At 41.6% G+C, this 26,916-nt stretch overlaps 1 protein-coding gene across 1 annotated transcript; it reads right to left on the bottom strand.

The window, feature by feature from the left end:
* Window positions 1-22: 22 nt before the first annotated feature.
* On the bottom strand, window positions 23-25,305 carry DUSP29 (dual specificity phosphatase 29). The gene is made up of 4 exons (XM_083866717.1): window positions 25,066-25,305; window positions 17,736-17,949; window positions 7,709-7,929; window positions 23-2,727 (listed from the first exon to the last, which is right to left on the bottom strand). Exons 2-4 carry the CDS (start codon window positions 17,918-17,920, stop codon window positions 2,480-2,482), a joined length of 654 nt encoding a protein of 217 aa, XP_083722843.1. The 5' UTR covers window positions 17,921-17,949; window positions 25,066-25,305; the 3' UTR covers window positions 23-2,479.
* Window positions 25,306-26,916: the final 1,611 nt, after the last annotated feature.

Raw genomic sequence — 26,916 nt, 5'->3', positions numbered from 1 at the left:
CTGATCCCCTAGCAGTGGGCAAAATGCAACCAATTTTTTACTAAGATTGTAAGAATCTCTGATATGAGTGGAAACAAAGAACTGCTAAAGGTACTAATCTTCCATGTTAGATCACTGTCTGTCTCTCAGTTTTGTAAGCTGTTTAATTTGTCCATGTGGCAGAGTGGTTGATGGAAACAAACTCCATTTATATCAGCAGGGTAAATAGAAAGAATGGCCCTGGCAATTTTCTGTAGTGCTGAGGATGATCAATTATGCATGTAAATCAATGACAAATCCTCTTTCAGTTACACAGTCATCAAGCTCCCATGCAGGATAAGAAAGAAGACAACCTGTAGCTCAATGAAGAGAAATCCTCAAAAGATATTTGTTATCTTCTAGTTTATCATTTGGTACAGAATTACCATCTGTAAAGCCAATGCTAAGAAACATTCAGCTTTCACTGCCAGAGTAAGGGAAAGCAGGGCCCTGCAGGGCAGGTTGGGCTGTTCTGTATCTGTGAATTAAACTGCAGCTCACAAAAAGTTGGTGTGAAAAGGTACATTTGAAGGTCTATGGAAGTAGGTGGAAAGAGTTGAAGGACCCCATCCAAAAATATTTTTGCTCTGAACCCACATTGTGAGTGCTTATTTATTTTTGAAATGTCAAATTGCTTCCTTTGAGTTCCCTGTTGTTTCTGGAGTTTTTTTTTCCCAGTGGATCTTTCCCTTCCTGATACAGAGATACTTAATTTGCGCAAAGTCCCAGAGTTTGTGTATCTCTATCAGGAATATTATTCACATTGTGATGTCTAATTTGGTTTTTAGCAGTAGTTTAGTTATGTTAAATGTGGTCTGCTTTTCTGAGAGTTTAAAGATAAGTTGTTTATTATTTAGATAAATCCAAATGATAACTCAAAAGCATTGCATTATGGTTATCTGCAGCCTTGGCTACAGTTACTCTTTGGAGATGAATGATTTACTGGGTTTTGGGCCCCAAAAGGAAGTGAAGGAATAGAAAAGCCTTCACAGTACAGATGTCAAGCCTGTGAAGCACTGTTAACATCTACAAAAAATATGAAGTTGTGCTCAACTCTGGTTAGTAGCATATCCTTGCAGTTCTCAATGGCATATTTCTCCCCTGTATTTTTTTTCCAAATATCCAGACTTTAAACAGTTTCTCCTGTCCCAAAGTTGCAAAGTCTTTTGTCAGCTGGTCAAGACCAAGAGAACTCTCTTGTGTGCTTGATGGCCAAGTCATTCCTGTCAGCACTGAGCAAATACCTCCTATCCTAGGTAAAATTCTGATAGGGAGGATGAGGACCTCACCTTTTGCAGATGCAGCAAAGATTAGCGTGGCTTAATTGTGATCCTCCTCTGAAGTACAGATTAAGAATATTAAATGTTGGCAAAACTCTCATTGTTTGAAAATACAGTTGGTGATAATTTATATCAAACAGGATGAATGGAATAAGGCAGAAAAGTGGTCTGGTGTCCCCATTAGTGTATTAGCAGCACTTCTGTCAACAGATGCAATTACTGACAAATGTAACTATGTGGGAGCACAATGACCTATTAAGATGACTAAAGCTGAGATAGGAGGAAACATTTGGTAATGGTAGATCTGAACGGTGTCTGGAAGCATTGCAGCAGCTTTCTTCTGCTGTTAGTTCACTCAGAGGCATTTTTTTAAAGGCTTCATTGGTGTCTCTTGCCTTTTCTAAAACCTCATTAGAACTGATTGTAATCCATTATTAGTTAGGGGGTTGTTGGAGCTCTACAAGTTCAGCGTTGAACTTCATTGTAACAATGTAAAGGACACAATTCAGGCAGTTGAAGGATTTAGGACAAGTTAAGCAATTTAAACCTGGAAGTCCTAAAATGTCATGTGTATGTATCTCCTTGAATTGTTGTCCATCCTAGCTGCTCATGCATCTGACCTTCTCAAGGGTGTTGCTTTGTTTCTAGTTCTCATGGTGTAGTGGAGGCTCTCTAACTGCTGTGCTGCCCTGGATTATCACTGTGAAAAAAAGAAATAGAATTGCCAGGAAACAGCACAAAAAGGCAAACTCTTGTGAAACCTTTCAGGACTCTGGACTAAACAACTTAGTATTTTTCCTGCAAGATTTCTTCAGGAGTGCCTATTTGCACTCCCTTAAAGCCAGTGGTCTTGAGTTAGCATCAGGATTTTGGGGCTACTCAGCTAGAAGAGAGTTTTAAGTTGTGCTTGCTTTTGTGTTGTAAATGTTTGGGATTTTTTTGCAGAGACAAAAACTTATTTGTTGATGTAAGAAAGAATTCTGCTAAGGCATCTTTCTAAGGTGACAACTTTTAAATTTGGTTTCCCTTCTTTCATCTTGACATGGTATTTGAAATGACTTTGGTTTTTTTTTTTTTTTTCCAGCAAATTACAAATGATTCCTGTGACCATGTAATTAACTACACCTTCCCCTCCTTTTATGGAGTATCTTTTCCAGTAGCACAGCTGTGCCAGGACAATGCTAGATGGTGGTGCTGTCCTGCTGCTCAGCAGGTGTCAGGCTGTTCTTGCTGTTCCTCCTCTGCTGTGCCAGCTCTATGTCCAGTTCTCTCAGCTGCTTCAAGAAGCCCCTGTTTGGCATGATGCAGCGGTGCCGTGACACTTGCTCGATGGCATCCACCACTGTCATGTTCTTGTAAATCATCAGGTAAGCCAAGACCAGCGTGGCCGAGCGGCTGCGGCCCATGGCACAGTGAACCAGCACCTTGCCTGTGGAGACAAAGGGACACCATCACAGGTGACACTGGGCAACCCTTTCCTTTTGGCAGTGAAGGTTTCTGTAATGCCCCTGCTCTGTTTGAGGTTTGACTCCCCTTACCAGCACTCAGTATGCCTCTTTTCACATGAGGGAATGCTGAGGCTGTAAATCTTACACCTGAACACCATCTACAGTAGGGATGATCCATTTAATCCTACACCAAATATCTTTTTATTTGTGAACAAAGCCTGCAGAGGAGGCCTGGGGGCTGCATTAAGTATCACAGCAAGCCTTGCTGCAGCCCTGTCTTACATGCCTCACAAACTGTGTGTTTGTAATTGTGTGTTTGGGAATAATGACCAAAGCACAAGGGTGTGGGAGGGTTTGGTGTGCAGTCAGATTGTTCTTCCATGAGAATAAATGGAATGCATGGGGGAGGGTACCTTTGTTTTACTAACTGGGCACAAAAAGTAACTAAATTTGATTTTGGTTTTTTGTTCTGACAATAATGTCCTTTGAGATCTAGATTGCATCACTTTATGCCCATTTTTGAGGGCAGAGGATAAGAGCCATAGGCATATAACCAGGGAGTGGAAAGAAACTGCCTCTTACACTATAGAAAAGCTTCTGTAGAAATTTCTGGCTAGCACCCTGTTTTGTTGAGTGCAAGTAATGTTTCACCACCACCATCATCTGAGTGTTCTAATATGATCATCTTCTTGCAGTAGGAGCCTGTCTCGTGTCCTGTCAGTACAGAGTCTTTGCCAAGAGTTTCCACCTCCGAATAAACATGCCACAGTTTAACTCTGTGACACTGTCTGGCTTAACCTGGGGCTTCCAGAGGCAGAAAGTCCTTGGCTTTGGATAGTAGCAAGGTTGTAAGTCAAAGTGGAGCCTTCCATGTTAGCAGTATCTGGGGGAGGTGGAGAAGGAGAACAGTAAGTGGGTTCAGGTCTGATTGACAGGTTTTGAAACACTTCAAAAGATTTCCAAAAATGATTCAAAGCCCTCAAGGGGGTCTCGCAAAAGGTTGAACTGCTGAAGGAAGTAGATTTGGAGCACATTCTCTAACACCCTGCTAAGCAGAATTGCCACAGGAGAAAAAAATAAAAACCATGCTATCAGGGCCAATAATAGTTTATCTCTGTCAGCTATGCCTAGTGAGAAGTGCTGGGTGCAAAGCCATGACTCCTGTCGATTAACTCCTTTGCTTCCAGGCACAAGAGGATGCCTTGGCACAAGTAGCATTGCTGTGTAATGGATGCATCAGGAACTGCCAACACTGAAGGATTAATGGTTACAGTCTGCATCCTAATCCCAGCAGATAGTCTTTGAGGCATCTTGGCAAAATTCCAGTCCTTCTGATAACTGAAAGTGCCTCTTCCTCTCCTGGAAAATGATAATCCATTCTATTATTACTGCAAATATTTGAAGTGGAGGAAAACACTCATTTGTTTAGCCCTTCAGTGCTTCTCTTTAGTGCTTCCCACCTTGTAAATCTGTTGCTGTTGAGGTGACAAAATACATGATGGGACAAGGAAGGCTTTGCTTTGTGTGGGTGGCAAATGCAGGAGATCTAGGAGAAAATAACAGTTTGTATTGTGTTAACAAAGGCAAAAAATGGCTGTACAATTTTCTGAAATGTCTGCTGGTTTACAGAAAAGGAAGTCTGTCCTTTGCTGTGTGTGAATAGTCGAGAGCCAACTGCATGTTACAGCAGAACACTGACACTCTCCTGCAGAGCCATGTCCCTTCTGTACTGTTTTGTAGTCTCTTCCATACCAATATAAGGACCACTCTGAACCCTCATTCCTCAAAAGTCTGCTCTTGCAGTCTTGGGTTCTGACCGCTTAAGTCTTCAAAGTGTGTCAGAATATGCAGTAACAGTGCACAGACACAGAGATCTGCTGAGTGGTGACTGATCTCTGAAATACATTTTCACTTGACTTGGGTTTGTGTTTTTGAAAACTTGTCTAGGTGTAGCACTCCTTTTCCAGAGTCACTTGGAGCCATGAATGTTGAGGTGTCTTTGGTCAAAAGCCTCAAGTCTTTCTGTCTGTCTCATATGTTTCTTCCCACTTTGTTTTCTTTTAAAATATGTCTTAAGTGTATTTTCCTCTGACATTCTAATGTGAAGTGAAAATATCATTCCCCTTTATTCTACATTCTGAGGAACTAAAATTCCAAGGGAATGAGTATTAAATCTGTAGCTTAGTAGGAAACCTAAAAACTTCTTTAAATAATGTCTTCTTTCATGTTATACAGGCCTCGCTGATAAAAATTTTAAGCTGTTCAATGGTCTGAATTGCATGTTTTGGGAAAGCTTTATGCACAGCTGAATGACAGCATACACAATTGTGACCCATTAGAGTTTGCCTCTAAATCTTACTCTTACAACTGTTCTTATGATCATCAGCCCATGCTTAAACCCTGCAAATACTGTTCTGAGCAGGGAGTTTCTTCACCATCATGATGATTTTGAATGTTAAATCAGAATTAGGACTGTTTTGACAGTATCCAAATTGCCAAGCTTTCTGGTCTGTTTCAAAGAGGGGCTTCTTCATTAGAATGACAACTTGTTTCAACAGCATTGACTATTGAATATCTTCCCAGCAAAAATCATTATATGAAGACATCCATTCAATAATTTGATCATTTGGCTGAAGGTTGTACCCCAGATACAGCCAGAATAAATTCATTAACGTGTACATTCTGCTCACACAAGTTGAAACTTTTCCTTTCCCCCCTTTCTCTCTCTGCATTTGCTCAGTTCTAATACAAAGCAGCAAAGCAATGCAGAAGTGTTACTGATCAAAAGTATTTTGTACCACACTCTGAAGTCCCATGTCATTACCACTGGAGTTAAGTGCTTGGTTACTTCATACAAAATCCTGTTTAGGAATTTGGATGTTCTCTGTCAGTCAGGAAGGTGCACACAAAATAACCTGTTCATTTGGCACTTGAAATGCAGAATACCTTTCTGCACAAGATGTGCATTCATAAATAATACATTTATGTTGGAGAAGAGCACTAGGTACCTCTAGTCTTTTCTTCCATAGGAGGCATCAGTCCACACTTTAGTCTAGTTTCTGGAGTCATTCTAGTCTGTAAATGTGTATTGGAAAATTATTGTCATGCTTTAAACCTCAGTGTCTTCCTGGGCCATGCATAGTGTCTTTATGCATATCTGTGGCTGGGATAAAAGGTGTACATACATACATATTAATTTTCTCTCATGAGAAAATTAAGAGCTTGCTCTTTTTCTTCATGAATATTACAGCAGTTCTTTATTTTATTGGTCTTAATCAGAAAAGATCCCAGCTAACTTGTTTAAAAGCCATGTGAATGTGGCAGAAATTACTACAGCTACAGAAATGATTGCAATTTGTAGCATCACCTTGAGTGCAGATTTTTTTTTTTTTTTTTTTTTTTTTTTTTTTTTTTTTTTTTTTTTACTTGTTTGTTTTGTTTTGTTTGTTCACCCAGTCACTCTTCAGTTTGGTTTTGTGTTAGAGTGCTGGGCTGGTGCTTGGTACTATCTCAGGACTTCCTGGACTTTGATGTGGTTTTGAAACAAAAAGTTTAATATCCCCCCATCTCACCCTTTCCTCCTACAATATTTATTGGGAAGCAAGGCTTTTTTCTTGCCCTTGCTGCTTCCCTTGTGTTTGTTTCTTTACCTCAGTACAGCAGAGTAAAGTCTTACAGGAGCAGGAGGGTGGTGGGAATGAGGAAGTCTGCATTTCTTATTCCAGTGACTCCAGTCTGACACTGACCTCTGGCCTCCAGCCATGGCTAGACACGGGTGTGTGTTAGTTATCCTCTCCTTTCCAAAGGCAGTGCTTCAGACACGCTTTTTTGAAATGCTGGATATCTTTCTTCATAAGCAAGTAAGCTCCTGAAGCAGTTTCTCCTACTATTAGGACTTTGATTTTTAAAACTGATCTGCTTTCAAGGCTTTCTTCTGAGCAAGGGAAGGGACTGTTGTGTGGACTGTACTTGCTGAAAGGGTGAAATTGTAAAGACCTGGCTGCCTATTGGAAGCAAGTCAGGTAGTAACTGCCTGCAGCTGAGCTAGACAGCCAAGAACAGAAGCTGACACAAGGCTAGAAACTTGATATCTGACCCTCTGATATTAAGGTCTGTATAGGTCAGCAGGAAAGTTGTAAGTTTCTCAACTGGTTTCTGGTAAAATATCCTGCTGAGAATTTTTTGCAAAGTATGTGGGGGGAAGGAGTAGGAGTAATATTGAAAGTCAGTGTGAAGCCTAGGCTGTAGCACTTCACATCAGTGTAAAGCTTTCTGATAGAACACTGCTGGAGATCAGCAAGTAATGAATTGTAGTAATGACGCTGAGAAATTACAAACACTTTAATGAAATGTTTCTAGATTGCTACTGTCAGAGCTGTATCAGTTCCCTGCTGCTTGGAAGATGGCAGAGAGATAAATGTTATAGGTTGGAGTAGATCTGATGGTCAGGTAGGAAGGGTGGCTTCTATGTTTATAGAGAGGATCTAATGCTGCAGAGCATGAAGCTGTGGAATGACGGCATGGAATGTCTGAGACCACTCATGTTCTACTCCCACTATGCAACTAATAGTCATTAAACTGTCTTGATAGGGACTAATTAGGAAAAGGAGGAAAAGACAGCACACTTGTGGCACCTATGCAATTTCCAGTTGTCTCTGATGTGTTTTTGATGGAGTCAAAACAACAAAAAGTCTTTGTCAGACAGGACAGCTTGATACAAGCTGTGATGAGAACTTTGACAAAAGTGCTTGGTAAGGGCCTCTTGGGTGGGTATCAGTGAGAAGGGTCCTAATTACATCGCTGCTTTCTCTTAAACTGGTCCTCTGCTACTAGTTTTACAGTCTCTGTTAAACTATACTGGACTTGTTTCATTCCCACAAAGCTAAATGCCCCGGAACTATGCTTTTAATTAGACATGGTAAATACTACACTGGTTTGAACCATTTTCAACACCCTCCTTACTTCTTTCATCCTGAAGTGCATTATCAATGAATTTGGAAGCCGAGTAAAAGAACTGGCTGAGGTTGAAAGTGGGGAGATCATCAGCTTCCACCCCGTGGTACTCCACAGCCATGGTGCTGTAGTATCCCGGGCCGGTGTCCATGTTGCGCTGCCCGTGGGCTGCGTTGAGGATGTGGGTGAATCCCACCTTCTCCAGGCTGTACCGATCCAGCGCCGTTTTTCTGGTGGAACAAGAGCTGGCATGTAAGTCAAGAAGCTTCTTCAAGACTGGAAAAAAAAATTAAGACCACCTCTGATTTGGTATGTTCTAAATGTTAGTGAAACTGATAATGCTTTAACAATGCGTCGTTTACCATTTTAAGGGTCTTAAGGTATTGTCATTCAGTTTGAAGCTGTTGTGCTTTTTGGAGTTCCTAATTATCTCCCCCAGGTCCTTAGAGCACGTTTAATATGAATTTATTTTCCTGTTACCTTTGCACATAGGCAATACTGGCTTCAATCCATCGTGTACAAGAAGAAACTTGAGATACAGAAAGAAATGGAAGGAATTATCTAAAGTCAGAAAAGGAAATCACTGGGAGAACTTGAAATAGGACCCATGAATGCTATTTTCCCCCTCTGTCCCATCAAACTATATTGCAGATGTAATAAAAGAGTCAGTAATACGTGAGTAGTAAAATCGTCTGGGATTCAGAAGGAAACTCTTCTTGCCCAGAAGAAGTTACTGAATTTTTCTCCATTTCTATAAAAAATAAATAAAATTTTTAAATCCCTCCTTTGTGTGAGTATAACTTCCTATCACAAGTCCATTTTACTGTCTTGTTTTACTGTCAAACCAGAGGTCTAAAGCAGAAAGAACTAGATAAGCAAATTGGATATTAGCCTTCAGAGAAAGCTGGAAGTCATGTATTTAGCCAAATATTCTTATTTGTTCTTGTCCTCTCTTGCCTTGGAGAATGGAAGTCAGAGAGGAGAGGAAAGCTTAGATTTGTATGTTCAATACCCACTGTAGGTGCTTGCTTTAGGATGAAATTCCTAAAAAAATGTAGAGTTCATGGCCGGGCATGTGAAAACTCTTTTTTTCTTCCATAACAGAAAGCTTTTAGTTTGGGAAAGTTTTGTTCTGAAAAAGCTGTCAAGTTTCATTAGTGCCTAGGAAAACTATAAAGCTTTTTACAAAAAGAAAAAATGGCACAGCCTTTATTCTGTTAATGTATTTTCACATAACTGCTGCATGATATAAGAAAGCTTTTTCCAAACAAAAGTACTTCTCTCCATGAATGTTTCCTGAACACTTCCATGTGTAAATGTAGCGGCTGTCACACAGGACATTGTGGTGGGCAACCTGCTGTGTTTCATAATTCTAGTGACAGCCCACAATAGCTTGAAGTTGACTGCCTTTCCACCCTCTATGTCAAAACCCCCCTCTGAGCAGTCAAGAACCTAATGATTAGAGCATTTAACTGGGATATGGATACTGAAGGTTTTACCTATGCTTGCTTTTACTTAAATTAAGCCCATGATCATTGGCTGTTCTGAATAGATACTGCCCTGAAGGAATTCTTTTCTGGTCAGGAATGATAATGTCTTGACAGTAGTGGTGTTTTTGCCATGAAATACTGTCACACATCCCCTAGATGATCATGTAAAAAGTAAATAAATGCTTCTCTTAGTGTGGTGATGCCTGCCTAACAAGTTCAATAGACTGGAGGGCAGAGAAGCAGCAGCATCCTGCTGCTAATGCTTTAAGTTAAGCCACCTTCACCTCATGTTAAATAATGCTTACTCCTTCCCTTTGTATTCCTATGGCAGTGATTGACTGAGGAAGACTTTCCTTCTTCTCCCTCCTTTTTGGAGGTTTGTGCCTTAGGATTCCCTTTAGGTGTGTGTGATCTGTATGTACACATTGCCAGCAAAACACTTCAGTTCTATACAGAAAGGATGGCAAGTTAAAATAAAACAGATTAAATGTCCTGGCTGAAGGGTAAGGGTGCAGTGACTAACTACTGCTCTTCATTTTGATGTCCTTGAGATGAGCTACAGTTTCTGATTTCAAATTAAGTCTGTCTTTGTTCTGCCTCCCTGACGCTGGAATAGAGAAAATTCATCAGGCTTGGCCCAAAGCACGTACCCTACAAACCACATAAGACTGAGAACCTCAGGTCAGAGACCCCTGCACAAGGGGAACCCTTGCAAATGGAGACCTACATTCTGAGCAGGAAGCAGGACTGCAGAGTAGTTAGGGTCAGTAGAAAACCGAAGTTTTGGATGGACTGTAGATACTTTTCCACTTTGGCTTCTGCAAGCACTGCTCAGGCTAATAAATACCATTAGAATTAAATTATGAAGTTGTTCTGAGCAAGGATAATGTCATACAATAGGTTACAGTCATTAACAATTCACTCTTGTTTTTATATTAACTCAAATTTTCCCGTTTCCTTGATTGAAGATTGCCTTTTGACACGGCAGGTGCAACTAATGCATTTTTCTGCACAGTCACAGTCTTGTTCTGTTTCCTAGGACCCGATTTTGCAATGTTGGGTGGCCTCAGTTTTCCAATAGGTGTTCAGAAAGAAGGGAAACTGTCTTCCAGTAACTTGCCTAAGCAGTTGGCTCAGCCTGGCCAAGCTTCTGTGAACTTCCCCTTCCATCTCCCAGTCTTGCCTGTAGGTGCATTCTGTGAATTTGAGGCCCAGGATGGAATTGAGCCTCCTCCTTTTTGTTTAATCAGTTTAATAATTTTGCATCACAAACACATTAGCTGTTGGTTTGCCCTTTACCTGTCAGAGGTTGGGAATATGCACATTGTTACTCTGTTTGCTCTGTTTGTTTCCTGGCTTGGGCTGGAAATGGGCTCAGAAGCAGCACTGTATCAACCTTGAATGGTGTTGCAAAAATTCATTATAAATGCTCAGATGTAACTAAACCATCTTCTGTGAAATAACTTCTTTTTAAACAGCAAATTACAAGTGTGCCAAGGAATTTATGCTCTGTTTTCCTCAATGCTTGGACTAGGCTGACTTTAAAATGTTATCTGCTTTCTAATTGTGCTTGATATAAAAACTGATTTGACAATAACCTTTGGACTGAATGGAACCTTACCCAATGAAATTGTTTCTTTATAGTACGGATGCATGTTTTTCCAACTGACATTGCTAATCTGGAAAACTTTCAGAGAATGAGTGCTCAGTGCTGAGCACTCAAATCTGTTCAGTTCTCCACATTTTCACTGGAACAGCTATCACTCAAACTGTGTGTAGGTGTTGTAGAACCTGTTAGTGGAAGCAAGACCTAAAATACTTGCCCTAAGTGGAGCAGGGTCAGTACAGGTCCTGTGGCTACGTGGCTTTTGCATCTGCAGGCCAAGCTGGTGCACACAGTGTGTAAAGAGGATGTCAGGCACCTTTCTTACAGCAGATATCCTGGACTCTTTTATCTATGGGAAGCTTTTCCTAAGGTTTCTAACATATAATGTTGTGTGGAGATGTGAAGAAACAGTTGTTGTGTAATAGAAAATAGGGTTCACTGGACTGCAAGAGGTGCTTGCCTTGGGCTTTGGAATCTGCATCTTTTGAAGAAAGCTGAAGTGACACTTGGTCTTTTTCGAGAGCAAGAGTGCTTGGTTTCAAACCTAATGTGGGGAATAGAAAGTACTTTACCTCTTTCGTCTTTCTCTCTATTCCCCCAGTCTTACACTTGATAATTATATTTTCATAAGAGATTTTGCTACTGTTCTCTGAAATTTTTTCCTCTTTTTTTTTTTTTTCCCCCTGTAAAATCTTTTCCCAAAATCTAGGCTAAGAGCCCAGCTGGACCACCATTTGTCATACTGTCTCAGGTTTGTTTGCCTTTTTCCTCCTGTTAGCCAGTACTTTGTACTTTGATCATAAATATTACCAGGCAGAGGTGGCCTGTGCTGACACTGACACTGCCACTGCCATGGTGTAGGCAGTTAAACCTGGGGTCAGGCTGCATGTGCAGCAGCTTGTTTGCCAGTTAACAGAGCAAGAAACAGCCTGGTAAGGCCTCACAGGGGGGACCTGTGTGCCTGGAAAGGGAAATGTTACTGTGCCCCTCAACATGTTTGCTTGGACTGCCCAGAGCCAGCAGTGAGCTCTGGCTGTGTGAGAAGGACTGGTTGGCTTTCCACCCTCTGAGGATGCTGTTGTGAAAGGCATCCCTCTGTGCACTGAAACCAGAGCCTGTGGGGTTTGCTGTGTTTCATCATGCATGATGCTTCTGATTACACCCCAAGGAGAGGGGAATGCTCTTGGCCTTCCTTGCAGTTTTTGCCATGCCCGAGGTATCAGTATTGTAGCGGAAAGAGAGAAATAAATCAGGCATAAATATCTGTGAATATCTGATTGGTTGAGGTTACTAATAGCATAGGATTGTTCAGGGATATATGAATCATTACCTTATCGGAGGATTTAGAACTCTATTCCTAATTCACTTTTGACTAGAAAAGGCATTGTTTTTTTCCCCTTGCAGTTGGCTCACCACCAGAGTGTAATAGTCAAGCTAACAACATTCTTCTTTTCTCCTCTTTGGGTGCTGCTGTTTCCCATTAAATTGCGATTAATACTTCCATTTTTGTGATTATGGTTGAATTTTAAGTAGCCATTGTCAAGAGGATTTTGCTACAAATGCCAGTGTAGGTGAAGCTGTAAGCACTTGGCTACTCTTGCAATTGTTTTCATTTTGTAGATCTCCACCATCTGTGGTATTAGCACTTGATTTCCTTTTACATGGTGAAGCTGTGGTCTCCAGTGTCTGCCTTGAATATGTTCCTATGCAAGGAAGGTGAATTGTGGCACTGGGAGATAACAGTGAAAATTTCAGTGTAATTCAGTATAGTAAGAGATGACCTGGGCTGATTAGTCCCATGTAAAAGCTCATCAGCTCTTCAGTTCAGAGCACATAAACTTATGCTAAAAGTTAAGTATACCCAGAAGTCCTTTTCTCTATGTTAAGCAAAAGCTCAGTGCTTTGCTGAATCTGACCCTGCCTTTATGGTAGGGCAGATGGACTCATAAACATGTTTTTAAAGTTCTGAGGCAAAGGGGAGTACTTTGATGTGGGAATCCCACCTTAATGGTGAAAATTGGAGATAAAATCACTTTCACATATGGATATACTGATACTAACAGACTCACCAAAAGGGGAAGCTGACCCAGACAAAAGTGTCATCCATTTTCAGATGGTTCCCAAAAGACAATTTACCTCTCTTGGGCTGTGCAAGGGCAAGTAGAGGGCTTGTCTGAGACTTTACTGTGCCTGCTGTCAGTTTCATGGCTAAGTTTCATGGGATTAATAGCAAGTTCTGCAGCAAACTCTCTGTTCTTCTGGAAGAAACAGTGTAAGTAGTTATAACATGAAAAAAAAAAAGCTTGCTTTCAGGTTGCTGTGTCCAGTGTACCAAGTCCTCTCTCTGTTCAAAAATACTGTCATAACAAATTTTAGTCCCAGCTGCTTTTGTTAGAAAGTTGCCCAAACCAATGAAATTGGGAGAGAGGGGTGAAGAACTTGCAGGCACTGCAGCCTGCACCTTCACATGCAGTATTAACTGTACTGAAAGCAGCTAACAAAGAGAAGATATAGCAGCTCATGAGGAAAACATAAGTACAACTAAAGGAAGGGTAGTAATCCTCCAGAACACCTCAGGAGGGTGTGAGCAGAGCAACTCCTTCCCCAGGTAAGTCAACACCTTACAGCTGGTGCTGCTCAAGCAGGTGACTGGTGTATGTGTCAACTTCAAGTAGAACCAAGTCTCTTAAACTTCATGCAAAGGTTGTGCAATGCAAACATGTTTCAGTGTAGACTGTTAAAGCCACAGATTGACATGACCCAGATTGACAAAACACCAGGAAATCTGAGGCAACATGTTACGAGGAGAGGAATCGTCTCTCTCGAACTTTTCCATTTACTTAAGCGCTAAAAGAAAGCTCAATGCAGGATGATAATTTACCAGATGGTCAGTGTCAGAAAGAAGCTTGCTGAATATAGGCAATATTGACACTTCCTTAAGAAAATCTGGCAGTTCTCCCTCCTGAGGAGAGATGTTGAGAATTTCCAATAATACTGACCCAATTTTCCTTGGTAACTCCAGCACTGAGGAAGTCTAGAGATAGTGTAGCATTGTATCCCCTTTTCCTTCTGAGGTGTTGCTCCATTTCTCTGGGTACCTCCTGTTCAGTGTGAATTAAAAGAATTTTTAGGTACTACTGAAAGTGCTGAACAGGATCGTCAGAATATAGGATAGAAAAGATTTAGTAGTTCATTTTCCTCTAGCCTGAAATGGGGATGTAATTTTTTAAGTGATACAACCTAAACAGAGGAAATTGCTCTCTGCTTTCTATACAGCAAAGGCACCAAGCACACATGCTGTGGTCAGTCAGTTCCTGGTCTTGACTTCAGTAACTCATCAAATGTTAGAAATCACTAATAGACAGAGATGTGGTATGAAGAACCATCACTTGTCTTGGAAACCACTGGAGTGTTGAGGTTTACTGTTCAGTGTTAAAGATCTGATTTTCTGAATTGTTAAACTGCTGTTAAAATTGGCAGGTTCTCATTCTACCCAAGTTAAAACTATGTCCTCAAGACTGTTATTATAGTCTAAATCTGCATTTGCTTCTATTTTTATATGATTAATACCAGTGTAGATGCTAGGAGTTCGTAATGCTAAATGGTGGGAGGTAGCTGTTTTCCAGCCTGAGTGAGTCCCATCTGTTTTCTTCTAGCTTAGTGTAAATTGTCTTTTTACTTAGTCACTTGGAAAAAAACATACAGTATTCCTTCTCTGCAGAAAGGTAAGAGGAGAGAATGAGTTTTAGTCATGCATATATTTAGTGTTTAGTTATTTATCATAATTATTATACACTCCAAATTGTGGATTTGAGTTACTCGTTTTCCTTACCTGGAGTAATTCTGAAGCCCATGAGCCATGGCACAGCCGAATCACAGACCATAGCTTTTGTGAATTGCAAGCTCAGTTCAGCTGCATACCCAGAAAATTATTTTTCATACTTAACTTGTAAAGAATTAGATTTCAGAAGACTTATTTTTTTTTCTGGGAATAATTTGAGAACATGGCAATACCTGAAATTGTGATCAGGTCTTAAATCCTAATGAGAGCTAGTGAATGTTTAAGAGGAAAACAAATTGGGAGGCCTTTGTCTTCAGCTGAAATATTCTTTGAACTTCAGAAATGTGGAAGCCTAAACATCATCTCAGGTAATAAGGCCATCACTGAAGAGCTGCAGGAAGAAACTACAGGATGAGTAACTGGCAGAGATTTTCCACATGATCCCAGTGAACCAAGCAGGTTTGGGATTTGCCAGTAAAACTGCCTGTGCAAGAAACCAGGTGGCCAGTGAAACAGAGGAAAAAGACAAGGCTGCTTTCTATCCCTTTAGAAGACTTCTAAATATAAGGAGGATACAAGCAAACACTAATCCTAGTAGCAATTGAATCAAAATCTTGGCCAAGAGTGATTTATTCCTATCACTGGGCTGTGTCATACAAATTCCAGTATCTGGTCTTTAAAAGCCCTTGGAACTTGCTGGGGGAAAATTTCAATTGGAGCTGAACACAGCATGTTATATTTTGAGGCTTTGATTATTCTGGGTCTGACAGGCTCATAGAGATTTCTTTGCCTCTGGGCAACATCTGCAGTGAAGCCTCGTAACAAAAGGATGGAGTGGCCTCACAGGGCTCCTTGATAGCCTGTATTGCATTAGAAGGAAGATGTGGTTACGTAGTCAGGGTAATTAATTAGCATTTCCATAAGCAGTCACAAGTCCTGTTAACCTTGTAAATGCAAGAGGCAGGAATGAAGCACAGATGTGGAGACTCTGAAGATAAACTCTGCATGTGTGTGTTCATTTGATTTTGTTGATGAGTTCCACCAAATTCTTTCAAGATCAACCTTAATTTAGCATGGCTAAAGATGCAAATGCACCCAACATCTGTTCATGGCTTGTGGCATCTCTTTGGCTACCAGTTCTAAAGCAAGATCTTAAAACAATACAAAACCTTGCCACACGGATGGGGTAAGCTGTTGGCCAGGAGTAACATATGGAACTGGCTCTAGGAAAGATATAAAGGTCTGTGGACTTTGCTATTTCAAAGCAAATCTTAGTTAGGGCAGTGAAAGCATGCACCTTGCCTGGCACCTTGCCTGCAGACCAGTTCTCCTCTCAGATTTTCTGATATGTCAGATTTGCCCTTGCCTGGCTGACAATAGTTGTTCTCTTTTGGGGAGTCCCATTTTCTGGTAAAGTTTTATTTCTGTTCCCCCCAACCTGCTCCTCACTTGTTTTTCCTTCTCCATTGGTTTTCTCATTATTTTGTCTTCTCATGGTGGAAGACTTGTTTTCCATTGAAGCACCACTGGTTTTCCTCCTGACCTAAGACCAGTCCCCAGCAGAAGCACACTGCCCAGCATGATGGGATGCAGCTCTGTGTGCCTCTCAAGAAGCTTCTATTTCTGTTCCTCTGGTTAGTTTGTATGAAGTGCCAGGTGTGTGGTGTATTCAGAGTCACACCTTCTAGCTTTTACTAAATTATAAGGTGTAAGAAGCCACTGATCAGGAAGATTACAAGAAGAAGTCAGTGAATGCTCTTCTGGGCTGAGAGACTGACTTCTTGTCTGGTTACATCCCTTTACTCAGTGAACACAGCTATAGCTTCATCACAGAGATTAGAGGGAAATTATTCTAACAGTTCATTCAGAATAATTCTGCTGGTGAATAATTCTAAACAAGGAAGTAGGAAATAAATGCCAGAAGAGGCTGTTCTTTATGGTGAATCTTGAGTTAGAAATATCTAACAGGAGGGGCAGGGCAGGATGTGGAGAGAAAAAGTCAACCCCCTTTTCTTTTGTTCCTGAATCATTTGGACAGGCTGTTCCCATGGCTTAATTTTTTTATCCCACACCACACATGCACACACTCTCTCCCACCCCTGTCTCTAAAAGTGGGAGCCCTGGCTTGGTTCAAGACCAGAATTCTTGTGTCTTTCTGTTGCCTCTGGCGCCAGAGAAGTAATTGGTGGATGATATTAGGAGTCTTGTAACTCTCAAAGCTGTATATCTTTCCTCTTTTATAAGCTGGAAACAGATGAATTTTAGAACCTTTTAAAAAGTTATTGAGAACTTTGGAGCCACTGGGGCTCCTACTTGTGTCTTTCAGTGATGATGTAAAAATAAATGTCATGTTAGTGCAGGGTGTAGAGGAAAATGGGAACTGGATCAATAATGCCAAAGGGGTAAGAAAAGCTCTCTTGCTCTGCTCAGGGCTTGGGCAGGGAGATTTTCTGATGGCACATCTCCTGCTGCAGCAGTCTTCCCTGCTTCTTGGAACAGGCTGTTTCTAGTTTAGTCCTGTGCTCAGCAGAACTAAGTCTGTTTTGTGGGTTTGGTTCTTTTCCAAATCACACTTGGTCTGATCAGTGAGACACATCTCTGCAGCTTTGCTTTCCTTAGGGTTCTGTTTGCTTTAATCTCTTGAGCAATTTGGAAATGCAGAGTGTTCTATGTACACAAGCACATGCCTGGAAATGCAGAAATATCACTGCAGGGTGAGCTGTCTCTTCAGTCACTTTTCAAGAATTACATTTTAGGCCTAAACCAACCTAAGGTGTGGCAAACACATCCAGGCCATGCTCTGTAACTGTGGAACGACTTTCACCCAGAGAGAAATAACAAACTGCTCCTTGAAATGAACCATTTAAAAATAGATCATGATGAGCTTCAACCTCTGCAGCCCACACTGGTACCACAAACAGTGCTGTCACTCTGTCTTTAACAGCAGACCTGGCTGCTCTTACTCTGCACCTTCCTGAAGCAGCAGGAACAGTCAGGGCCACACCAGGCTCTGACTGCTCTGTGTGACTCTGACATCTGTCAGTGGTTTCAAACACTTTGCTCTGTTGGTGAGCTGTGTTTAGAGGAGGTCATCCCCTGTGTGGAGGAGATGTGCCAGGCACACTTCTCTCCTGCACAGGGAGTACTGTGTACACTTACTCGTCTCCTATGTAGAGGTTGGGCCAGACTTCATTGACGTGAGTGTACTGTGGGCATCCCTTCCACAGGAGCCTCTCCAGTTCAAATGCCCCTGGGGTACAGTAGTCCTCATCAGGATCTACTTTGACTGCTGTATATGCATTTTTCTTCCCAGCATTGCAGCTTCCTGATGACATCTTGTCCATGGAGTAGCGCTCTCAGGATTTGCAGGAAACTGGAATGCAACCAAAACAGAACATTAACCCAAGGAAGCACAAAGCAAGTGACTCCTGCTCCAGCTGGGGGATCCTGGGAGCAGCACTGACCAGGTGTGATTGAGCATTGCTCGAGACAGATGAACCTGTTCTGTGGCAAACACAGACTGGCACCCAGGTTTCTGCCTTCCCAGAATGAAGTGAGGAATATGTTGTTGGATGAGCTCACCAGCAATGGAAACAAAACTTAAAGATTTGTGATTATTGAAGTTCAGTGTCTGCCAGGAATTTGTTTCCTGAAAGATCCACTGGTAAGAATTTCGTAGGTCTGACAGCCTAGGAACCTAAAGCACCTAGGGGAACTGAATACAAATTTAAGTTTTCAGGGCTTTTTTATCATTAACTAAGACCCTCCTAAAGGCTTGTCCTCTGTGATTTTCAGCAATGTTGGGAGATGAAAAGTGTCTATTCAGGTGACTGTTGCATGTACTGTTGTACTCTCTTTTACTCTTCTTTTTCCAACGTTGCCAGATGCAGATTCCCTGTCTGCTGCATCTCCCTGGAGGCTCTCTTGATTTCTCCTGCTGGACTCTCTGGTGTCTTGGGGTAGCAGTTGCTTATGTCTCCTATTCTCCTGAAGGGAGAAATTGAACCTTGTGGTTCTGTAAGAGACTTGTAACAAGATGTGGAGTTGGGCTTGATCTTATGAAGCGTGCCAGTAGAGCATGCCAAAAATCCACCTTTCTTGCAGGCAATGAATCCTGTAGTTGCTCCCAATTTTTTTTTTGTGTGTTGGCTGCTGAATGTTTGTGTCCTTTTAATTCTAAAAATCTGGCTAATGCCTTCATGCAGCTATTGTAGAGCTCTCCTGAAAGCAGGATGTCCATTTTTCACTGACATCCCATGTACCCATGGGGTTTGTTTGCTCAGTTTGGGCTCTTTTGTGCCTGTCATGTTCTGTTTCTCTACAAAGCTTGAAAAAGCCAAATGATTCCTGTTTTCCTGCTCCAGAGCTGTGTAATTTTGTGGAGTCAGTTTTTGTTTGGCAAGTGTACACCTTTGTTCAAAAATTGGCTTGCTTTCACTGGCAAGGGGATCTATCTTTCAGCCAAGCTTCTTAAAACATGATGATGATGTTTAGCTAAGTGGTCCTCTCTGGAGATTTTTTTAAGGGCTCTGAGAATTCCAGCTTGTAACAAATTTATGTTGGGCTTGTCTTGCATGCCTGTGTGTAGTACCAAGTCCCATCTTCTGCCCCAGTATCCATGCCCTGGGAGAGCCTTTTTCCTTCCCATGCCAGAATTATGCTAATTCTACATGCAGACTCAGCAATGTAGATAATGTTTGTCTGTCAGAGATACAAATCTAAGATAGTCTGACTTTGGGAGTGATTAGGCTGTTATCTAGAAATTGATAAGAACTACAATTTGTCTAGTAAGAAATTATCTTAACTGAGAGCCTGTTGCCTTGATGCTGAAGGACTGACTAGTTTTATTCATGGCTCCATAACATAGGATGGAGGAAAGAAAGGGAAGAGAAAGCAATGCAATCAGTAATCACAGTTGGTGGCCACAGTGCATTGATTTGTTACACCTCAGAACAAGGAAATTACATCTGCAAATGATCATTTGTAGTACTGGAACACCGGCACAGTTTGAAGCTTGGTTAACACTCTGAAAGCTCGACCACTGCTGAGAAATCCTTGTTCCTGTCTGTCCTGGGAAGCCACATGCTCCCTGAACTTTCAAGTACGCTGTGTTCTTTTATGCCTTGCCAATGTTATCTGCTGTGGGGATTTTTAAATTGAATTAGAACACAGGAAAGCATCAGTTGAAATTCCTCTAGTAAAACATGTATTTCATATTTTACTCTGGACTATGTAAGAAGTAACAGAGCTTAACTAGGAGGAGGGAAAAGGGGACAAAAGGGCTGGTTTGCTACTTCAACTCTGGAAATAATTGCCATGAAGCATTTGGTTGGGGGCAGAAGGGGTTGCATCTTCCCAGGAATCAAAGATATCTAATGTCATCTCATATTAGTTGTTCTACATACACCAAACAAAGCTCCAGGAAGACTATTCCCTAAGCCAGCCCTCTTGGAATAAAAAGTGAAAAGTAGATTGGATTTTTTGGAGTGGTTGTTCTTATTGCTGTTGCAGGTATAAGGGATGGAAGTTTAGCACAAGCCCAGGCAGGGAAAGCTCAGATTTCTCTGGCAGACTTGTGTGGAGAGGAGACTATCTCTTACAGAGCGTTCACCCAGTGCAGTCAGATGGCAGCCAGATTGCAGGCTCACCTCTGCACAGGCTTGTTGGAGCAGGCTCCCACCCCTTGTGGTGCTTCATGTGGGCTAGAGATGAGTTAGTGCAGGCTGAAGGATGTACCAGTGCTGTGCCAGCCTGGCAGTCACTTCATGGCACTGCACTGTGCTGGGGACACACAACCTTAGATCACAGAATACCCTGAGCTGGAAGGGACCCACAAGGATCATTCTAAGTGAATGGCCCACATGGGGATTGTGAGCCTGGCATTATTAGCACCTTGTTCTGACCAACTGAGATAATTCCAGGGTCATGTGGAAGCACTCTGGAGTAGGGACTGTCCTTATGTCCTTTGCATAAAGAACTCTGCACTCTGCCTGCTCCTGGAAATGCTCCTTCAGGACAGCCTTTTTATTTCATGGGGAGAGATGAAAAGTCAGCTGGCTGTAGAGCTGCCCTTGTCCCAGAGGGTTCTCCTCAGCAGGAAGGTCTGAGCACAGATTCAGGGCATGCTGAGGAACAGATCCTTGTATCTGGGGCCAGGAGTTCCCTCCCAGAGGGGCAGGGCAGTCTGCAGCTCATCCCACCCTTTCCCTGTGCCCAGAGCACAGCTTCCCTCTCATTCTGCTGCCTGTGCCAAGGCGAGGCTGTATGAGCTGGTGAGACCTTCCTGTTCCCTCTCCGTGCCACCTGTGTCACCTGGCTGCTCAGACCCGGGTGGGGGGCACACCTGGATGGGGCAGGGCACATCTGGGCAGGGCGGGGCACACCAGGTGAATCCCATGGGCTCTGCAGCTCAATCCGGGTGTGCAGACAACACTGAACTGCTGCTGCTCCCCAGCTCTGCTGTCATGGACTTAAGGGTATTATCAGAACAAGGATGATCAAAATCCAGTCATCTGCATTTTTATACCCTAATCTTTCTCTTCATAAATAAGACCAAAGTGCATGTTATCTAATAAATTTTATTTGTTAATCGCTTGGATGGCTGGAATATTTGTCCCCCTTGGGTTATATGCGTATAAATGAAAATATTGTTAGTGATTTCACAAAATGGTAATTCAGAATAATGGAGAGTTAATCCTCTTTTCATTAGTGAGCCACTTCAGGACATACACTGTGGCAAATTACACTGCATTTTAAGTCATTCTCAAGTGCTGTGCACTAGAAAAAAAACATTAAACTAGTTTTGCATTGATAGAAGTAATTGTGTGGCTAATTTGGATAAGCAGCATGCATTAGGCACAGCAAAGGAATCTCTTCTTTATGTTCACTATCTACTCTACAGCTGCCAGATGGAATTTCTTATACAGCTCTTTAGCTTTTTTCATTTTATTTTTAACAAAGCAGGGAGGGAGGAAAGAAAGTGCAAGGGAAAAAAAAAATCTGCCAGTCTATCTGCTGTTTAATTCAAAGCATGAACACAGTCTAGCTGGAGCACTAATATGGCAGTGAAAGATTTGCCTTCTGCACCATGTTTGGAGTCCCCTGAACTACTCAAATAAAAAAAAAATTTCCAATAAGGCCCCATGAAGTCACAGGATGTAGTAGCCCATTTTCAATTCCGTTCAACTGAAGGGATGTCCAATCCCACCACAAAAATTTTAAGGGTGAGTTAATGCTTTTGGAAATGTCAGTCATGAGCTCCACAGTTTGGTAATCCCACAGAGGATGGAGGAAAACTGAGCTTTTTATCTAGAGGTGAACATCAGAGCCTCAGTGCTGCATACATTTCTAACACTGGTTTTCCACATGTAGTGAAAGCTTCTGAGTACTTTGAGACTGAAAGCCATAAGTCATTAGCTACATAACAAAATACTATGTTTCTTAATATTTTTGGCTCAATGTGCTGTGCAAGCCCTAGTGCAATGTATAAAGATGCCAAACAATTTGGCAAGATTTATGCCTGGGAGTTAAGATTCCAAGTCAGCTGTAGAGACTTAAAAAGAAAAAAATCAGACATGACCAGACAAGGACTGCATTTGCCTTTGTCCTGTGCAAGGGCCTATATATCCTTTCCTTTTCTGCACCCTTCCCTGGCACAGGAGGTTCCTCCATCACTGCTGTTGTCCCCATCATATGTACTCTGGCTGACAACTTGTAGCTGTTTTTGTGTGCCGGGAGCTTCAGATCTTCAATAAAGTCAGAGCCCAGTGGCATTGGTATAAATATGCAATGAGAGAGGCTAAACAAGTAAAAAGTGGGAAGAAAAATGGAGAGAAGACAATTTTCTTTACTCTTTCTTTCAGAAGTATTAGCTGTTCTGTCATGGTGGGCACAGGGCTACCTTGCCTTAATGCCCACTTCAGTCCATATTTATAAAGCAGAATAGTTTAAATTCTTTGCCACCCATGCGTCCTGCTCTTGGAAGTTCTCCCAGCTCCTACAACATCGATCACTTGTGCTAGTGGTGCTTCTGATGCTGGTTTTATTATATTTAATTTTGTGTGCACATATGTATAAGCCTTGGTTTTGTACTCAGAGTTGTCTAAAAGCTACTTCTCCCTGAAAATACCAGGGAATCACAAATTTACCTGGTTTAGCTGGGAAGTGAAAGTTCTTAGCATTTAGCAAATACCTAAATATACAACCTGTTTGTAAATGTGGAGGCAGATTTTAATCTTATTCCTGTTCTGATGCTTTCAGATTTTGCTTCCTGCCTGTTGTTGGCTCTGAAAAATGAACTGCACTGTCATATAATCAGAAGTTTTTTCCAAGATGCCAAGGGAAGGAAAGAAAACTACTTATCAGCACTGAGCCTTTCATGAGGAGTCTACAAAAGTAATGACATATGCACTGGACCTCATACACACTTCAGTGCAATAGGAGATAAAGACAGTATCCTTGAAATTAATTGGTGGTTTGACCCTCAAAACTGGTGACTAAAGTAGTTATCTACAGCCATGAACACTAAATCCAGAAGAAGAACAAAAAAGAGAAACAAAACGCCCTGCATGTTGATTGAGATGTAATTTTTGTGCCTGAAAAATCTTGTTACTAAGAAATTATTCCCATTTTCTGATCTTGGATAGAGGGAGACTTATTTGAATGTTTTTATTTATCAGGCAGAGTTTAATACCATTGAAGTTGTTGGATTTCTATCTTCCAGGGAGTAAAACCCTGAGACCTCCTTGCCTTACAAACAAATTGCAAAACTAATGGTTTTATTTTTATTTACTTCCTCCTTTCAGTTTAATAACCACCTTAGATAAGAACTTCATGGAGAAACAATGTTTGTAACAAGTGTGTCCAAGAGGGAAGGACCTAAGAGAAGGTAAGGATGGAGAATACCAGCTCCACACTTCCAAAAAATGTGCAGAAGACTCAAATCTCGTTTAGTAACCCATCTTCAAGTAAGCATTTGCTCAGTGCTGAAGGCAGACAAAAATTAGATCTAATGCCTGAGAGTCTTCAGAAATAGTGAGGGAGGATCTACTCAGCAAGTCCTTGAATTTTTAAGAAATGTTCTGTTCTTCCATTTCCAGCCCACATGCCAGACACATACCTCCCTTCAGGGTGAAAAAGTGCTTGCCCTTTTTCAGTATGACTAAGCAGAGGGCTGTTTTATAAACTGGAAAGTTCTTGCAGAAGCCAATGCAAATGTCTGGAGCACAGTGTTTGCACTTGGGAGGAGGGTAAACAGTGCTTTGGTTTCTAAGCTTTTTGTAACTCACAGGACATCAGTTGAGCTGAGAGCTGGTCAGCTGCAGTGACAAAAGCTTGCTCTGTCAGATGATTTAATGAAATTAATTGAAAACTGTGCTCCCTGATCTGCCACCCCCACGCTGTTTTGCTCTGACTGGGAAGGCTGGCAGCAGCCATGAGGAGCTGTGTGCTTCCTCTGTAACCTCACACTTGCTGCACCCCAGGGCACTGCAATGAGCTCTGGTGCTGCAAAGGCTCCTTCAGTGGAGTTGTGTCTTGTTTTGTTGGGTTTTTTTCTCCCTAGCACTAGGCCAAAAAGGTTCTTTTTTTACAAATACTTCTTGTGATGGAGAAGTCTTTCAAAAATATTTCTCTAAAAGTCCCCTAAAAGAATTTACCAAATTCCAAAAATGGATTTGCAGTATACTGAAGCAAAAAGTACAATCCTGTGTTCCCTATTCCTGTACAAGTCTTCACCAAAATTCACTTACTTCAGTTCCTTTATTTTAGCCCTGCATTCTTATGCTTAAAGCATTCAAGGACTATAAAATAGTTCATCTATTTCAGTCATCTTCAAACAGCTTAAAACCAGAATAATTGTAGCCTCTGTGCAGTTATTTCCCAGACCCTCCTGCTGTGAATATTCAAAACTAACCAGTTATTTCAACGAATTTCTAAGCCACATATGACTTTTTAAAAACTTGTTTTTGCCCTCAGTCTTTTTTGTTGACTGGACTGGATAATGGAAAACAGATTAAACTGAGATTTTATTAAATATTATTAAAGTGTCCAAAGAAACTTAAAACACAGCATCATCTGAGAGAATTTTAATTCAATTGGAAAAGCTAGATTTGACTGGAGGGTGGAGCAATTATTGAAGAATAGGCAAAATATTCTGGGACAGATGTTACAAGTCTTTAAAAATCGCATTTTCATTCCCTAACTTTTACACTGAAATTATCTCTAAGATAATTACAATTTCAACACTTAATTTCCTAATTTATATAGTGAAACACAACAAATTTGGTTTTCTAAAGTTATACATTATACTTTCAAAACCTTTTTGAGTCTGTAATAATTTTTTTTTCTCTGCAGCAAGCTGATGAAATGAGTAGTTACTTCAGCAAGTTCTCTAGTTCTCAGTCCTCTCCCTGCTTCACTAAACCAGGTTACAGAACGAAGGAAAAAGGAGCACACGTACAGCAGAAAAATGTATATTTCTTAGCCTTACCTGTAAGCTTAGGTGGGTGCTGTAGGTAAGTGGGTCCTGTGAAGTGCAGCAGAACGACAAAAGAAACCTTACAAACTTTGCGACCAGAGTCTATTTTTAGAGGAGGATTTGCTGACTCTGACCTTGAGTGTTACCCACTCCAAATGACGATCTTTACATCTGCTGGTAAAACTATTCCCTGATGTGACCTGAAACATTAAACCTGGCAGTTTAGTTACCTAGTCTTGCTATGACTAAGATATGCCTTCATGTTGACTATAATAAAACAAACACCATCTTTGATGTTGTCCCCTTGTCAAGGCCAGTGCTATGTTTACTGCTGCGTGTGGGTGAGGAGCATTGCACTGCTGTTTCCTGTCATGCTGTGCATAAGTGATTTAGCACTGGCACAGCAATGGGAGAGGTGGCATCCTTTTCTCTTGCATGTGCACTACCAGAAAACCATCTTCCCCTACTTTTTGTTTTGGTTTTCTCCAGTGCCAACACTTCTAGTACCCATCTAACTTGTGAAATGCCTTTTGTTGCTGAGAGAGTGACATGGTGCTCAGCATGGCTCAGTTCTGGTGACATGAGCACAGCTCACCAAAAAGAGGCAGATGTGTGCCCTCCTGAACCTTCTCTACTTCTCTAAGGAGCTCCAAGACTTCCTGCTGAAGAAAGTCTAAAATTTTCTCTGGTAAGTCGCAGCCAGGTTCATCAAAGATCAAAGCTGGGTTCCCTGGTGCCAGAGCCACACCTCTTCCACTCCAGTACTTTGCTGGGAGTGGTGACCTACATGGCCACAGGGCAGAAGGGCTCAGGGATCACACATGAGCAGCTGCAACACAACATCCTGTACCTGGGCATTTGTTCTGCAGCAAACCCTCCTCAGACCTGCAACTCACACCCACAGCATGAGGAGGAGATTTTGGTGCTGCTGGACACACGCTTGTGATGACCTAAGGTCCAGCTGTCATGTAAGTATTGATATTTCTTAAGAGAAACTCTTGATCTTTTGCCTTCTGCCTGAGAGTGGGAAAAAGAGGCAAAGAGATCAGTCAGGGCAAGCATGTGATACTAGAAGTAGCCCTTTGGTCTCTGGACCCTTTTTCTTCTGTTGAGTTGACCATCCTGGGGATGATCTCTCTGAGCAGACCTGCATGCACTGCTTGCCTATCTTTCTGCCTCACAGTGCTCTCTACTGTCACACCAGTGCCTGCAAAAAGCAGCCAGCTATTAATGGAAACCTCTTGTGGAACTTTTATAATTTCTTGCAAGAATAGAAACTGTCTTCCGTGACTGCAAATGTTTGTGCCCTACCAAAGATTCAGGTTACCTGACCATTTTTTTCCAAAGTAGCCAAGTCCTACTGTAGTTGCCATTAATTTTTAATGGGACACAAATTCCTGACTCTGTCAGTTATTTTTAATGTTTCATTAAATCCTTTCAATCAAGCCTTTGTCATCCCCTGCCTGTTTAAAAGATAAAAGTTCATCCCAGAAGGACCAGGGCCAGACTTAGCCATGGCCTGTGGCTAATGCTGCAGTACAAATGTGAAGTAATAAACAGTTTCAGTTCAAGTTCTGGGCATTGGATCTGCTGCTGTTTCATGCTTAACAGCATCACTCTAGCCAAGTTTCTGCATTACAGAGCAGCCAAGCTCCTCCCTGCCAATTATTCAGATAGTCACTCTTAAAATGAGAAAGAGGCTTGGATGCTAGAAACCTGCTGTGCCTTCTAAGATATCTTGTAAGGTTGTTGTGCAAATTAATTCTACACTGATAACAGAGAAACTTTGTGGAGGAGGAGATACAGATCCCATATAACAGAAAATTGCAGCAGTTGCTTTATCTTTATCCCTGCAGGTGACCC

This window comes from Zosterops lateralis (genome assembly GCF_965231275.1).
Source record: "Zosterops lateralis genome assembly, chromosome: 8".
Lineage (NCBI taxonomy): Eukaryota > Metazoa > Chordata > Aves > Passeriformes > Zosteropidae > Zosterops > Zosterops lateralis.
This window is presented reverse-complemented; position numbering and strand designations above follow the sequence as displayed.